The sequence below is a fragment of the Zophobas morio genome, unplaced genomic scaffold (genome assembly GCF_036711695.1).
Source record: "Zophobas morio isolate AGI-343-1 ecotype UQ-CSIRO unplaced genomic scaffold, CSIRO_AGI_Zmor_V1 ptg000024l, whole genome shotgun sequence".
NCBI lineage: Eukaryota > Metazoa > Arthropoda > Insecta > Coleoptera > Tenebrionidae > Zophobas > Zophobas morio.
Window position 1 is genome coordinate 15173160 of NW_026972129.1, and position 18209 is coordinate 15191368.

Sequence of the window (18209 nt, forward strand, 5' to 3'; positions counted from 1 at the left end):
ATAGTACATGCTAGCTGTCTCTCACTTCCCACGGCAATAAAATTTTAACAGGTACAAAAATAACGTTCTGAGTATAATTAAAATTATGTACACTGAAGTCAATGAGTAGCGCTAGATTTATGATTCTTGATTACATATCGGTGCATTATAATTCAAGGCCGAAATTTTGTTAACAAATTATATGTGTTAAAATTACAAAAAAGGAATAAACATGGTCGTATTCTGCATAATAAAAAGCTTATCGCGTTCTAAAATGACCCACTAAATTTTAGTTTTCCCTTAATAATTTCGAAACGAATCAAGCTACAATAGTGAAATATTTTAGTATTCGTTTTCTGAATGCCTTTATATTTGAAATTTTTGCAAAAAAAGGAAAATTTATATAAAATTTTAACAGATGACTATCTGTAATTTGTACTAAATGTTTTGTTTATAATTTTAAAGTAAAAAATGTTCTTTTCCTATACATTTTGCGAGAGCCATCCAGACTTATTACTGCATATTTATCAAGTAAGTAATCATGTGACAAAAATTTCTTAAAATTACTAATTAGAAATCCTTTAAATGTCCGCATCGTAGTAGAAATTTTTTAAAAGTTATTACTAAAAAAAAGTTTCCTTCAAAACGCCGAAAACACAAAAAATAGTCAAGGAATTTCGCCAACCATTTAGCCATTATCTACACAAAACAAAAAAACTTCAGTTTACTTTTGTTTAGATAATCTCAACGTAGTTGGCGAAACGCGTCGACAATTTTTCGTATTTTCAATTTTCCTTCAAAAGGTTATCGCTAAAGTATTACATCATTTGATAAAAATACAACACATTGGGTTACTTTTTGTTCAAAAAAATATGTTCACCATAAATGTCATTTTGAGGAATGCAAAATATATATATAAAACGAAAATGCACGTTTTTTCGTTCTGTCTTCTGAAAATTTAGTTATAAAAAAACTTAATAAATAAAATTTATAAAAACAAATCTGACAATTTATCATAGACTACGAAAAGGACTAATAATAATTAAGTTGTAGGGGTGGTAGAAATAATTTATTGTCATTTATGTACAAGTCAGATGTGACGAACGTCAGGGTCCGAATGGAATTGCGCTACTTAACACAACCAGGGGGCAACTTTGCGGGGCAGGGATAAGTGCGTCGTTCGGGATAGTTTTCTCGTCAAGAATACCGGGAATGCGGCTCTCTGCGTGATCCGCTCGTTGCAAAAGGAATTGCGTCACTTGGCGTAATAGCGGCTGTGATTGTAAACGCAATTTGGAATCCTTCTTATTCTCTTAATCCTTTCACCTCAATTGGGGTGGAATTGCGCCTATCTGTGTGATTCGCTCGTGGTAGAAGGATTGTGTCACTCGGCGTAATAGTGCAACGTATTGTTCTGTTTTAAAATATATACATTATCAGAAACAAAAACAAAAACTAAAGTTCTGTCCAAATAACCATGAATCTCATTTTGGAATTTTTCACTTTATACGACGCGCATAAGGTAATTCGAAAATTTAGATAAAAATAATGTTGTTTTGCAATATATGAGGTTATAAAATCGTTGCAAGCAACTTGAAATCAAAATTCATCAAACTTATGTTCCAGTTTTTAAGCCATATAAGGCGGTGTTACACAGTCACCAAGAAACTGATGAAACAATTAGTGTAAGGCTTTTTAGAGAGAACTTTCCTCGGCTCCGAAGTACAGCCAACAAGCCCCGATTCTGTAACCTAAAAAAATGTAGATAATAACGGTCACATTTTAAGAAAAAAATTGGTTTAAGGTGGTTTAGACAGAACTTCCCTCGCTCCTTAAAACACTCGAACACATCCAGTTTTTTCGAAAAATTCTAAAATGGTAAATTTTTGTTTTGTGAAACATTGATTTTTACGATTAAGCTCCGCTCTTCGATCTGACAACGAATGAAAAATTCATCATACTTGAGATTGGGATGGGTGGGTGGGGCTTAATTGTTTCTTCTTTTTTTTGACAAATAGTTTTCGTTCTCACATGGTAGTTTGCTACAGAGAAATAAGGATTTTGCAATTAAGCCCCGCCTCTCGGCTTACGACAAATAAAAACAGTTATTGCAATTGAGAAACGGATGGGTGGGCGGGGTTTGTATTGTGCTTTCTTTTTTTTTAATATGTGTAGACAGTTTTCTTTTTACGACAATAAATTGAAAACGTGTTCAAAGCGTACATTTGTAGAGAAGTGTGGGGGATAAAATTTACCATTTTAAACATATTTTCAGTTTTTTATTGTGAAAGGAAGACTACGTATATTAAAAAAAAATGTAAAATACAAAACCCGCCCACCTACCCTGTCTGATTTGGAACGATTTTTTTTTGTTCATCGTGACTCACGTTGGGTGGAGCTTAATTGCAAAATCCTTATTTTTCTACAAGAATTACCATGTGAAACATGTTCTTCAGTGATCGCATTGCTCGAATAAAACTATATGTATTAAGGAAAAAAGCCAAAAGATAAGCCCCGCCTATCCGTCTGGACCTCAATCGTGATGAATTTTCCATTCGTTCTCAAACCGAAGGGCGGAGTTTAATCAATATTTCTCTAAAAAATTCTACCCTTTTAAAAACATATTTCATATGGCAATTTCTTGTAGCGAAAAGAGGATTGTGCAAACTAAACTCCTCCCTTCTACTCATGATGCAGAAAACATTCATCACAATTGAGAAAGGGTGGGTGGGCGGGAGTTATATTTAGTCCATTTTTTCCTAATATACGAAGTCTTCTTTTCCCAACAAGAAACTGAAAACTTGTTTAACTATTCTGTTGTTGCAAGAAAAGCCTATAACTAATAAAAATAAAAATAATACAAATCACCCTGAAAAAAAAATCGATAATGATGCACACATGTCGGAGCACAAGTCCCATCATTCTCCTCCGATCTCCATACTCTACGAAGTGTTTAATGCAGCAGCGAGATATCGGCCACATAAACCATGTGGAATATATTGTACACTTTTTATCTATATTTATTTATATCGGACGAATGGCCACTTTTATATTTTCTCAACGTTTCATGACCCCTACAGTACGAAAAAAGTAGTTTCCCGTTTCCATCTGTCTGTCTGTTTGTATCCATTTTTATTAGACACGTAATCTCCGAAACTACTGGACTGATTGTTATCAAATTTTGTTCATACACATATTAGAAGTATCATGTAGATGGTTAAATACTAACCAAAATTTTGCCAATCATCCCCACCAACAATTTAATAACGACATTTCAAAAAATTCTATCTTTATTTGATTTAATTGTTAGTCAACATGATACCCATAAAAGTGTGGTTTACGTATCCGGTTTGAGTTTTTCCCTAACCGTCCAATTTTTTGCAAAAACATAATGCACGCTATAATAGTAGTTTACCATTAGCGTAAAGCATCCCGGTCGTGGCCTAGTGGTTGCGCGAATAAAATACGGACCGGAGGTCGCGCGTTCGATTGCAAACTTGGCTTTTCGTTTTTTTTTTCTCTCGCATTGTGTATTATCTATATTTATAACGTAATAGCATTTATTTAATAAAAATTATAATAATACAATTCAGAACATTGTGACTGTATCAATAATTTTAGTCCCCTGTTTTGAGGCGTCAAACTCATTCAAATAACAATTTTTACTTCCCGAGCCTCGGCTAAGGAAATATAGTAATTGGGTCCATCGAACAAATGGCCACTTTTGTATTTTTTGTCTTACATTGGTAATGACCTGTTACTAGTACTATCCATATTAATCACGTCATCACAGAATTGTTTATTTATCAAATTAAGAATGAGTCTCCCTATTTTCTTGAAAATAAAGAATGCGCCCGGCGATATTTAATAATGATAAAATAATAATTGAAATTTGCGTTCCCATGGCGCAAGGATTGGGGGTGCTATTGACGCCGGTTCATCCGTTCACCGAAAAGAATCGAGCAATTTTTATGACTTTCTTTGTCTAGTTGGGTCCTCAAAAAACCCCAAATGTGCTGTTTACAATTTGTCACAGGAAGTTCTACCGAAGTAACCTTGCACCAATGTTTTTTTAAGTAATTGTGATAAAATCAATGCAGATTCGTAAAACACTAGTACAAAAGTATATAATTTCATAACATTTAGATAACCTCATCTACTCAAAATGATAAAGGAGCGTCATCAAATTGTTGGTGGGGACAATTAGAGAAATTTTGCTTAGCATTTTACCATCAACACGATATCCTTAAAATGCATATAAAATTTGACAATAATTGGTCCGGTTGATTCGGAATTATCTCTTTGATAAAAATCGACGCAAACGACAGACAGACCGAGAAAACACGAAAGTATCCAGCCATCCGATGGACCGTAATAAGGCACATTAATATTTATCACTATGGATGGAAAATAAGCTCTATTTCTCAAACTACCGCCCCATATTTAAAAATTTGAAAATGTTATTGTTTATAAAACACACGAACACGATATTTCTAATAGGCTATGAAAGATAGTTAGGAGTAACTTCAAATTTAAAATTATTTATTCCAAAATCTGTAAGGCTATCAAAGAGAAAGAAAATTCAATTCAAACAGTGATCTTTGGAAGCTAAATTTCATGTTACTGTGTTTTATAAATAATCTCTCTGTCAAAAGATAGTGTAAAAATTGGTCTAAAGCTATTTAGACAGAACTTCCCTCGGTCCCCAAGTATATTCAAATAAATCCAGTTTCTTAGATAAATTATAAAATTTAATTTTTCGAATTTTATTTTTACTTCCGAGCATCTGGTGAATAACTACTTTCGTGTTTTTTCAATGTTTCATAAATAGTGTATAAAAAATAGAGTATAAAAAATAGGTCTCCCGTTTGTCTGTCTACTGTCTGTCCTCCGTCGTCTGTGTGAGCCGTTCTTCATTTGATCAGTAAAATAAATGAGTTCAATCAAATAAAGATATTTCGCAGATTGTGGATAGAATTTATCCAGCAAAATTTTAGGATGACATCATCAAATTCTTGGAGGGACAAACAAACAAATTTTAATGAACCATTACCATTGCTTACGAAAATCTAAAAAACCTGGATGTCTAGAGTAGAAAACCATGGCGGATTAAGAAACCACAAGTATAAAATATGTTGTTTTATAAAATTTAACCGGCATTTACTATGCCCAAATACTAATAAATATAATATTACCAAAATACATATAAAGTTTCATAACAAGCCATCCAGTAGTTTTACAGATTATTATCTGTTTAATAAAATCTCTAAGAGACCACAGACGGACACGACAGCCAAGCAGAAATAGGTGATGTGCTTTTTCATACTCCAGGTGTCATGAAATGTGATAGATTCCATTACAATATGCTCGGGATGAAAAAAAAAACTGTATTTTCATCTTCAAAACTGGGAGAGCAACATAGTTACCATCAAATTTAAGTCTTTAAATAATCTTTCGGTTAAAGATGCATTTACACATTTGAGATGAAACACCCGACATAGTTGCAAATGTAACCAATCAGTGACTATTTTAAAATTATGTGGTTAAATATCGATCATAAATACCCAAACCAAAACGTTTATGAGTCAAAGCGATAATTGACGATTAAAGTTTGCAATATAATAAAATAATTGGCCATACGCGCGTGTTCTACGTCAAGGTGCGAGAACCCCGACAGGAACGCACCATGAATAAAATATCGTCCAACTTTCGAATCTCATTATACAAGATTTTAAAACATGATTGGATCGTTCGGATCTTTTTTGCTGGTGGTAATTTCGTAAACTCCGAAAATCTCTTCGGTCAACAATAAATTACATATCCTATGGTCATTATCTCAATTATCTGACGAGATGTAATCGGTGCACCATCGGCTAATACATCGTTCAGATAATTCCCTCACCAATTTACCATTACTACAAACTGTCGTTACATTTCATAGTATTCACATTCTTCATTCAGTTATTGTTGGACAGTCGGACAGTAAGTGCGCGTGCATTGTGAAGTTGAAGTGAACGAAAGTTTGACATACTAAAACACATTTCATCAAATGTTCCAGTAAACTGTGAAGCGTAATGTCAAATGCAAGCATCCTGTATTGCTGCAGTTATAACGAAGCATTAACATTTTATTTATTTCCGCTGTGATGTTATTTTATTGACTGTGTATTGTCTGTGATCATTTTTATAAAAATTTGTGATTAATTTTTACGATGGGATTCATGAAAGAAAAGGTACATTATTACGTCGTTTATGCTTTTTGACAATTAGTATAGAAAATGCATTTTTTATACATAGTTTAATGCGTATGTGAATAATTTGGTGCATAGGTAGTACACCTACCATAAATATGCGACAACCATTACTTTTTTAATTGTTGTTGATAACAATAATTGTTTAGTGTTTTTTTTTAATAATTACGTCTACTGTCACGTGTACTGGCGGTAAATACTTGGTTTATTTTTCATGAAGGTGAACCTATACATCTTTATAAAATATAATCCTTCCAACAATGAAGTGCGTGCTTAGGATTCATTGTCACTTAAAATAATTACTCAAGATGTGTACAGTGACTAATTAAGTTTTTTTTTAATACAATTAGACTTTGCAAAGTCATTTCATAAGTTCGTAGATGTAAGGTGTTCGAATCTTTGTCAAAGCAGTGTATAACAATTTAAATTACACGGATTAATTAATTAGGTTAGAAAAACAATGCAACAACAAATTCAGTGATTAATTAAACTTTGATGTGTACAGTGAAACGTTTTCTGTCTCAAGTTTAAAGACAGAGGGACGTTTTTAGCAATCATTTTGGTGGAGGTGAAGTACTATATAATTTTTTATAATGAGAATATCGTGATAGATTTGAACTTAAAACGTGGTTCATTAAAATGCAGAAGTCTCTTTAATTTTGTTTTCTTTTTTTAACGATTTTTGATCTTATTATTTTTATTTTCATTGATTAGACTTGCCCCAAATTAGTCCAAAAATCAATGTTTGAATGATTTATTTTAAATAACTGTTAGTAACAGACCTACAGCTACAACTTTTTTTTTAATGAGTGACACTATATAAAAATACTGACGCTATATTATTTACTGTATAACACCTTACGTTTATGACATGTTTTTGTTGAGCCCAGATTAGTGCAGTGTCTTATTATTATTACTAGTATTATTTCTGGATTCGTTTTATTTTGAATATTTGGCAATAGTCGCATTGATAAAACCATTTTAAAGTAGTTTCTTTGCCTTCTCAGATTTTATTAAGTTCATTCTGCCTTTGCAGTTATTCCCCTATAGTTTTTGGTCATCTAATAACTTAATGACGAACAGGTCAGACTGGTCTTAAATTAATTCCACAACTAAAACGAAAAAAAAAAAAACTGACAAAGTCAAACCATTTCACGCGATATACAGGTGTTCCAACGATCTCTGGTGGAAGATTACATATTTGTCGTGAACTATTAAAAATATATTTGAGGCAGTATAATACCTTAGAACTCGTTTAAGGCTACAAATACAGTTTTGTACATTTATAGGTTACATACCAACGTTATATTTTTTATTTTTTTTTTTTTAACGGACCAGCCTCTATATTTTTATAGATTTAGACGATATAAGATATATGAGAGTTTTTGGTAACAGTCTTCTAGATACGTAATTGCATTTTTATGTAAAATGTGGTCCTGTTATGTTTAATGTGGAAGTTTGGAATTTTTGCACAAAACTTGTTAGTCATGTTGCCGTAACATACGTATAAACAATTGAATAAAAATTTTCAAAAATAATAAATTAGATAAATTTAAATTTATTCCCACAGGTTTTTTCATGCTTTTCGTTTATATTATATTCCAACTTATCTCTAAATAAGCTTTCTTTAACACCAGATTTGTTGAAATTTATACTGCCAACAATAAAAAAAATTGGTCAAAAGTTGTTTCGACGCAACTTCCCTCGGTCCTGAAGTAAACTTGCGAGCATTAAAATCGGGCCACTATTGAAATAGAGCTCAGAATGACCATTGAAGAAGAATGGGCTAATAAGTATCCCGCAATGAAAATCCCTAAAAATTGGGATAAATATCTAAGTATATGATGTTAAAGTAAATGGAGAGAAGCGTGCAACGCGTATGTTTCAAATGAGTTTTTACTTTACAAAATTTTGTGATGACGTCATCAACATTTTTGCAAAGACACGTATATCACTTTGGATAGGTGCAGTGTAATACTAATGATAACAGCATTCCATTCCCAAATTTTCAGGAAAACGAAATTAGTCGTTCCCGATTTCAACAACAAAATAAATTGACTCATTCTCTAATTTTTATGACTCACACTGTAGAAGAAATTTAAAAACTTTTAATGCAGTGATAAATCACAAGTATAAACTTATCATATTTTGCACATTTTGGATAGGATTTTTTGGGCAAAATTTTGAGATGACGTCATATATTTTTTGGGAGGGGATAAACAAATAAATTTTGCTTAATGATTTATCATGATTACGACAACATTCAAGTATTTACAAAATTTCAGAGCAATCGGTTTTGCAGTTTCAAAGTTATATTGCAAAACATTATTATTCAGTTTTGATTTTTTCCAAAAATTCCGGATGTCTAGGGTGAAAATCGACACGGATTCATACACCACAAGTGCAGGAGTATCTTATTTTATACAATTAAAAAAAATTGTTATAAATTTTGGAGATGACGTCATCCTATTGATGGTGACTATCCAAATTGTGGTTAGCGTTTAACCATGATATTCCTAATATACATACAAAATATGACAAATATCGGTCCAGTAGTTTCGGTGATTGCCTATCTAACAAAAATGGATACAGACAGACAAACGGAAACGAGAGACCACTTTTTTCGTTTTCTAGAGGTCATGACACGTCGAGAAAATATGAAAGTGGCAATTCGGACGATGGACTCGATTACTATACTTCCTTAGCTTACGCTCGGGAAGTAAAAGTGGTTTAAAGTTATTACACAGAGCTTCAGTGGCGTCTGAAACACCGTCGAACAAATAGAACCTTTTTGAAAAATTAGTAAAATTTATTTATTTTTTATGAAAACCCCTATAAATTAAAATAAAGTCATGTGTGGACTGTTAAAGTACAATATTAAATATACTTAAAAGCAGATAACCAACGAGAAAAACTACAGCCGCGGCCATTTTTCTGTTGTTTTAAAAATTTTGATGTAATCTATGCTCTATTGTCAGTGTTAGTACGCCTATAGTGTTAAAAATGGCAAAACGAAAAATATGAGGTTACAGTGCTTAAAACTGATTCACACTTTGTGACAGTGGAATGACATTGACATCTAAAATTTTCTGCCGGGGACTATATATTATTAATACATGCTTAACTTCGCGTGGATGGTTGATTTTTTTTTATTTTTATATTTAAAATTTGAAAACAATCGGTCCGGTAGCATTGGAAATTATCTATCTAATAAAATACAGATCGACAGACGATAGACAGACAGACAGACAGACTTACGGAAATGAGAGACTTATTGCAACACTTCTTTAGCGTACGTTCGGGAAGCAAAAATGCAGAAATATTGCATACTGTTGATCAAAAAAATCTTTTTTTTTTTATAAAAAATCTAAATTTGTCAATAAGTAGTATTATATTAAAAAAAAAATTCACTATAACATGCTCTATAAGAGTTCTATTAGGAGGCGTCAAAATTTTTTTCACAAATTCGCCTGAAACTATAGTTTATCGTTAGCAGGCCTGTATACATACAGGTGAAGAAAAAAAAATAGTTTGTCGTACAGATCAATATTTAGCCCCTTCGTTTGAGGTACTCGGCTAGATAGCTCGCTTACCGAAAACGTAGGAAAAGAACTATGTTTTCGAGTCAATTTCTGGATATTTTTTGATTATTTGTGCAAACAACTTCCATGTAAAACAATACATCAGCTTTCCCTTTCCGTCTGTTTGTCTGTCGTTATGTCTGAGCTCTGCTTTGAAGGGGAAATGTGAGAAACTATTTACTATATCTTAACCTGAAATTTTATGTGCGCCAATTTATATTGAATGAAAAAAATTGTTCTAAGGTTATTTCTCCACACACACATCTATTTTTTAGAATTGTTTATACAGAGTGTCTCAAAAAATTAATAATAATAAACGGCTTGTTATTTTTCCTTTTTTTTTGAAGTTTTGAATTCAAAATGAAATGTTTTCTCATTAACTTGCTGTTGTCGACTTGCAGCAATTTCTCTGCACTTGATAAAAATATAGTTTGTGCGCATTTTTTCAAAATTTTCGATAGATGATCTGCTTATAACCATATTTCGTTTCATTGAAGACGAAATGAAAAACAACAAACTACGAGTAGGTATATCCTAAATCACAATAATATGAATTAATAGTAGTAGATTTTGATGGCATAAATGAAATGCGACCTTGCTAACGGCATTTTAGTCAAGTGTTTGCCGTAACTATTGCATTTTTATTCGAAATTTAATTATCTCTCTTAATTAACTGAATGCAAAAGTAAAAGTGGAACAAATGAATACTTATTAAAATGTTTATAACTTTATTTATTTTTGCTACATAATAGTGATTTAAATAATAATAAAGGTAAGAAAATAGACAAAATATGTAAACAAAAGTATAAAAAAGTACGACAACACAATGAAAATGCAGAGAAAAATTCTTTATTTCTAGTACTAGATGCTTTTTTAACTACTAAAAGAGACAAAAAATAAAAATGTTATTTTCTTGTTTTGGTTTGAACCACAAAAGTGAAAGAACCTTGCGTAAGAAAGACTTTCAGTAATTCCCGTGTATCAAATCTGGTTCATACTTTACGAAAGTTATTAATGATATAGCATATGTCGATACGTACTTGGTATCACTAATTTCGACTTTGCATATTAATGAACAAGTGGAATGTCAGTTACATATTGCACAATTAAGATACCCACCTTTCTACATTTATAAAATTCAGTCGTCGAACTTCCGACGTGCGTATTTACTTGTTTATAACGAAAACGAAGTAAAATTTACAATTAACATAATACTTTCACGTCCTCACGTTCTTGACTTGTAAATAAATTGACTCATTGATGGGACTGTAAAAGCCCAGAGTATATAAATTCCCCAATGTTCTCTACCTGGAAAAGTTGCAGCAGAAGATTTTTTTTTCTTTGTGTAACAAAATTACAAACAGACCACACATCTCAATAACCTAATAACCTTGACTAATAATCGTTGCACTGACAATGATCATAATAATGTTGTAGATTCGTCGAATCATCACAAATGACAACAAACAATTACATTTAACAAGTAGGCAGGGATCCAAGGATGTGTGGGTTTTCAATATTTTAAATTTTATTCACCTTGTCATGATTATCATTAGAATACAATTAGGCGTACCAGAAACACTTTACATAAAAATTAATTCAATCACTTGTTCCTATTAGCACACATTGATGCTCATGTTTTCAACATTAAGTTAATAACATTATACATGTACTAAAAGAGAAATAAAAAACACGATCAAAGACAGCGATGGATTTTTGAACATATGTCTTTGATGGAATATTTGCCGTGTCAGATTAAAGTTAATTTGAAAAATAAATTCAATGATCAAAGACAAAGTTTCAATGAATGTATACAATATGAAAATTTAGTTACTAATAATACCAGTTTTGAAATTTTAACTTAGGAATATCTTTTTTACGTCACTACTCGAAACAAAAGTTTAAAGCTTCAAGAGCAACAAAATATTATACTGTAAAATGGAAAGAGATTTAAACCTCCATCACGTCGGCCTAATAGAAATTAGTTTATACTTAGGTTCTTCGTGACGACACTAATTGGATTCTGCATTAAATACTCGCCAATCTTCTAATGAATTATTATTTTAATTATTAATATTTTTTAACTTTTTTAACACTCACAAACTGATAACGAATTTATTACTCAACCTAATGTGTTGACCAGTAGTACCTCCTCGTCAAGGTTGCCACAAAGTGTTTTACTACAAAAACTAAATGGCAATTTGAACTGACACCGAGCAAATAATATTTTTATTCGATTTAATTTGCTCAGTTCAGTTTTGCAATTCACTTTCATGGCAAACAAGTAGTCCAGCACAGAAAAATATTTTTGATCCTGGTATTTCCTTTCCCAACTTAAAAATAAAACAGTATTTATTTATTAAATCAAAGCTGTGGTATTATTCGCATGTGTTTCAATGATTTTTTTTTTTTTCAATAAAACTAGTGATAATTTAAGTAGAAATAATTTTAGAGACTTTTCCACTTTATTTTAAGGGAGTTACAAGGAACTTAAAAAAATGTTTTTCGAAACATATGTTAGGAACTTTCAACGTTACATCAAAAAATTGGTATATGTTACATGTAAAAATATGTGTATAGTGTTAATATAAAGGTATGCGTGGTATGCGTATATTTCAAGTGAGTTTTTAATTGCAAAGTTTTGTGATGTCTTCATCAATATAAAGATGCACTGTATTTCCAAAATTTTGGAAAAATAGGGTGAATTGTTCTTGATTTAGTCAATAAAATATATTGTCTCATGCATGAATTGTTTTGAGTCACCGTGTATAAGCAAGTCGAACAACAACAATATACAATCAAGGAAATATCAAAGATTGATTGTTAAAGACGTATTCTGATTCCTTCACTTCCACAGTGGTAATGAAAGATCGTGTTATGTGTCTAAAAAGACGGATTAAACAATAAAAAATATTATTAATATTCATAATAAACAAAATCAAGGTCGATTCATAAACCACAAGTACAGGAGTATATTATTTCATAAAACTTGGATATTCCTATTTAAGCCGACGTCATCAGATTGTTGGTAGGGATTATTAAACAAATCTTGGTTAGTGTTTTACCATGTACACGATCTTCCTAATATACGTATACAATTTTTCGACAGCAGTTTCGGACAATATCTGTCCAATAAAAATCGACAGAGACGACAGACATACGGAAACGGGAGACCACTTATTTGTACTATATATAGTACAATTTACGATTTTAAACATGTTTTAAGTTTCTTGTTCTGAAAAGATGACTACGTATAAGTATTAAGGAAAAAGACCAAATATAAGCCCCGCCCACCCGCCCTATCTCAACTGTGATGATTTTTTTTAATTGTCGAGAGCCAAAGGAGTAGAATTTAATTGCCAAATCTTTATTATTTCTCTACATGAAATTACCATGCAAGACATGTTTTGAGAAAATTACAACCATAGATTAAGCCCCACCCATACCTGCCCAGATCTAAATTGTAATGAAGTTTTCATTCGTTGTCAAACCTAGAGGCGGAGCCTAGTTGCAAAATCCAGATTTCCTTACCAAAATTTACCATTTTAAACGTGTTTTAAGTTTCTAAGAATAAGAAAAATCAGCACAACAGAGATGAAGTGGGTGGGCGAAAATTTTTATTTTGCCGTTTTTTCTTAATATACATAATGTTTTTTGAACAACACGATACTCAAAAACCTGATTTTAATTTCTTGTAAAGTATTTTGCAGTTAAGCTCCGCCTCCTTGGTTCAGGGCGTGTAAAAAAAACATCAGAATTGAGATAGGGTGGGTGGGCGGGCTTACATCTTGCCCTTTTGTTTTAATATGTGTGGACTTCTTTTAACCACATGAAACTTAAAACACATTTAAAATGGAAAATTTGTGTAAGGAATATACAAGAAATATCAGTTTTGCAATTAGGCTCCGCCCCATAATTGCAAAATCCATATTTCCTTGCAAAAATGTATCATTTTGATTGTACGTTTTGTTTTCAAATGACTGTTAAAAGTTCTTTTGTGTAACACAAAAACAAAGTTTTTCTTATAAAAATCAGTCCCCTGATCCAGGGAACAGTCCCCTGAATAGTTTTTTTTCTTAAATGTACAATACATAGAATATTACTGCATATTGTTACTAGCCTTATGAATCAACATGTTTTTTTAGCTTCATTTTAAATTACTTCATTGGATCTTTCGACCAAAAAAATCATTGAGACACTTTTTCGGACAAAATGACCCTGTTAGTAGAGAAATGCCCATATATTTTCAAATTTTCATGAAACTTCGAAAAACATTAAAGTAGCCAGTCGCAGAATAGACCCTATTACAACACTTCCTTCGCTTGTGCTCGGGAAGCCAAAAGGATATATACTTATTATCCTTCTAATCTTCAATTCCAAGAATTAATTAGTCAGTGTAAATAATTCATCGTTTAATAATAATAAAATAGTAAAACTGTTAGTAGGTACAGTATTTTCTATAAAAAAAAGTTAAAAGTAGATTTTTATGTTAGTGGCCAAATAGAAATATTTTTTCGTTTTAGCCACATTTCAAACGTTTTAACTAAAACTGTTTTATTTTACAGAAGGTTCCATATCCGAAATCAGTATTCTTCATCGTTAGCAATGAATTATGCGAAAGATTCAGTTACTATGGGATGCGAAGTAAGTATTTACAAAAAATAACCACTATAGATTTGTCAAAACTGTAAACCATAGTAAAAGTAAAAGAATTCATCTACTATCAGATTAAATAGGAGAGGACTCAGAATACATCCTATTCTGTTTATACAACTGTCTGATCTTCCACGTCTTAAACATATCTATATAGTTTATGGTATAGTCATATACATGCTTTTAATACAACTGATTAATTATTTCCCAATGTTTCCGTTTATAGCTACTCACATGTCCTCTATTTTTATGTGGTCGAAGACTGCTTCCATGTCAATGAAGCATATATAGTTTCTCTGCATTTTTTTAACAACTTTTTCACTAATAAATTCGCCAAATGTTTGATTTTGAATTTTCCAATTCTGTCTAAAATCACTTTGTGTTCTTCTAGTGTTGTTTCTAGAACTTCTTCATTTAAATATTTAATCATGTCCATGGTAACTTCGCTTACTCCAGGTGCTTTCCGAAATTTCCTTTTATAAATCGCTTCTTTCAGTATTTCTTTTTTCCTCCATACAATTCTGGTTTTCTCTTTCTCTGTCTGGTCCTTTCACTACCATTTTTTTTAACTACTTTAACTATATCATCACCATCTTCTTGTTGTAATTTTTCAAAATAATATCTCTTCCATTTATTATATTCTTTTATTTCTTGTGACACACCATTTTCTTTCTATTAAGTATTATCAATTCCTATTTTTCTTTACTTCATAGCTTTTTTCTGCCTTTTCCATTTTTCAAGCTTTTCCATCTTCTATGTTTAGTTCGGATGTGTAGTTTGTTCTCTCATTTAGGGTTTTATCATAGTTAGCTGTAGAGTTTTTCTTGTCTTTCTTTCATGCTTTTCTTTTCTAATTTCTCCTCATTTTATCTTTAGTGGGTAATAATCACTGTCTATTTCTAATCGCATATTCACTCCGACATCTACAGCTTTTTTCCATGCCTCTCGGTCTATTAAAAAATAGTCAATAATAATTTATATATACATATATATCTATAACATAAAGAAAGAAAAAAGATTATAATACCCTTTAAATACGTAGATATATATCACAAAACATATTACTTTTTAAAATATGAAGTCCAAAATAAAAAAAAAACAGCATTCTTCAATGAAAATCTTATGGTACAATTTGTAGAAACTTTACCCTAATTCTTTTTCTGTTTCCAGCCATCCTCAGTCTGTACCTGCGTGACATGTTATTGTTCTCCGAAAGCGACTCCAAAATTATCTACCACACGTTTGCTATGCTGGTGTACTTCTTTCCAATTTTCGGAGCAATCCTTTCAGATAGTTATCTAGGCAAATTCAGAACAATCCTATACGTATCTGTGATTTATGCCTGCGGCAACATTCTTTTGGCTCTGGCATCAGCCGAACCTGTCGGACTACCGCAAATACCATTTTCAATGGTCGGATTGTTCCTAATTGCGCTAGGAACGGGAGGAATTAAGCCTTGCGTCTCTGCATTTGGAGGTGATCAGTTTGTTTTGCCGCAACAGGAACTCCAATTAGCTGCGTTCTTCTCCATGTTCTACTTTGCCATAAACGCTGGAAGTTTAATTTCAACATTCCTAACACCTGTACTGAGAGAGGACGTTCACTGTTTCGATGAAGAGAATTGTTATCCACTCGCTTTTGCTATACCTGGTGTGCTCATGGTTATTTCGATTGGTAAGTATGTTTCTTTTCGTGTACAAAAGTGATAAGTTAAGACGATGTACCTTGTAGTGATTTTCGCCGTCGGTAAGCCACTGTACAAAATTAGGCAGCCTGAAGGAAATGTTGTAGTCCAAGTAATGAAGTGCATAGGAGTAAGTACTTTAACTAACTACAATTCGTAATTTAACATACTGTATTTTAGCATGGCATCAAAAAGAAATTCAAATCGTCTGACAAAGTTGATCATTGGCTAGATCGTTCTGAAAAAAAATATGGTCAAAATTTAGTCACTGATGTCAAAACAACTCTTAAAGTCTTGGTCCTATTTGTGCCTCTCCCTATTTTCTGGGCTTTGTATGATCAACAAGGTAGTGGATGGACCTTCCAGGCTGCTCGTATGGATGGTAATCTTGGTGGTTGGACAATTTTACCAGATCAAATGCAAGTGATAAACCCATTGCTGATTCTCATATTCATTCCGTTGTTTACATACTTGATTTATCCGGGATTAGCAAAGTGCAATTTGCTGAAAACACCTCTTCAGAGGATGGTTTGTGGAGGATTATTAACCGCTGGGTCTTTTGCAATTTCTGCTGGTGTTTCCTTCGCACTAGAAGCCACATATCCTGTTCTTCCAGACGCAGGAGAATGTCAAATAAGAATGTACAATCCGTTGGATTGTAATGCGACATTTAATGCTGGACCACACATTTTAAACGTAGAAATAAAGTCAATGGGATATTCTAAGTTTGAGTTAAACGGCATTTCTGGAAACAAATTCGTACAATACAATATTACTGGCTGTGATGGCAAAATTAGTTATCCAGTTGGAAACGATTTCGCAATAAATGACGAGCAAACATTGCTGTATTATATGACGCCGGAATCATTTGTCCGTGTTACGGATGATATAGAGAAGGATGAAAAGGGCCTACCTAAAATTAGGTTGGTTCGTATATCTTACTTGTAAGCATGTTATTTCAATACCGTTTTTAGAACTTTGGTGAACAACCCGGTGGCAGGAATCAATCTGACTTATCTTGATTCTGGTGAAAGCGCTTTAGAGGTATCAACAAATGACTCTTCCGTATACACCATCAATCCTGGTACCTACAAACTTAACGGTTTTAATGAAGATTTAGAGTTATACCTAGGAGGTGTGTACACAGTACTAGTTTCTTTGGACAATACTGGCGAAATACAGGTATGTCTTCATTACAAGTCGTTAAGTTTGTCAAAATCTCGTTTTCAGGATGTAGAACTGTACCAAATAACAGCACCTAATAGTGTTCACATGCTGTGGCTTATTCCTCAATACGTTGTGATTACCGCTGGAGAAATCATGTTTTCAATTACAGGGTTAGAATTTTCATATTCGCAAGCTCCCGTTTCGATGAAATCTGTATTAACCGCTGCTTTCCTTTTAACGACTGCAGTCGGTAATCTCATAATTGTCATTATAGAATCGGCTAAAATCTTTGAAAAACAGGTAGACCCCGAAGCATATAAATATGAAGACTTTTTAGTTATTTTTTCTGTTTTAGTCATACGATTTCTTACTATACGCTGGACTTATGATAGTAGACATGATACTTTTTGCCTTCATGGCCATGAAATATAAATATATCAATGTATCTGATCAAAGTGAAAGAGAAAAACTTGAAAACAGCTCAAAGCAAGAGAGAAAAGAAAGTAATGCTATTGACAATCCGGCATTTAAAAACGAAGTGGACGATGCGTGAAATAATTATTACTCCTGTGGAGTAGTTCTGTACTTTAAATATTTATTAATCTAAAAAGAACAAAATATGAAAACTTATGTAAATATGTGCTTGTATCTATATTTTTAAATACATTTTACACCTAAATCACACGAGTATTTTCCCTTTATTTACAATAATAAACTAAACACAGAGTTAACCAACTTTTTTCAAAAATAAAAGGTTTTCAAGGTATATTTTTATAATTATTCTACATAAAACAGTTAATCTTAAGAATAAATAATAGAGTATAATCCCATGCATCACGACAACTAATATCAGGTAAAAAATAAGCAAAATGGCCAGTGAGCAAAAATGCAGCAA

At 32.1% G+C, this 18209-nt stretch overlaps 1 protein-coding gene across 2 annotated transcripts in view; it reads left to right on the forward strand.

Annotated features, from left to right (window-relative positions):
* Positions 1-17996, forward strand: part of LOC135135437 (peptide transporter family 1) — a 36960-nt gene extending 18964 nt beyond the window's left edge. Inside the window, exons 3-9 of one of the 2 annotated variants that reach the window (XM_064064479.1) lie at positions 14376-14454; positions 15634-16137; positions 16195-16277; positions 16328-17070; positions 17122-17329; positions 17378-17614; positions 17670-17996. In XM_064064479.1, the coding sequence (XP_063920549.1) occupies positions 14376-14454; positions 15634-16137; positions 16195-16277; positions 16328-17070; positions 17122-17329; positions 17378-17614; positions 17670-17867 (2052 nt within the window). In that variant the 3' untranslated portion in view covers positions 17868-17996. Of the gene's footprint in view, positions 1-5932; positions 6212-14375; positions 14455-15633; positions 16138-16194; positions 16278-16327; positions 17071-17121; positions 17615-17669 lie in introns of those variants that run through there. The other variant, XM_064064481.1, reaches the window with a different exon arrangement.
* The last annotated feature ends 213 nt before the right edge of the window (positions 17997-18209 follow it).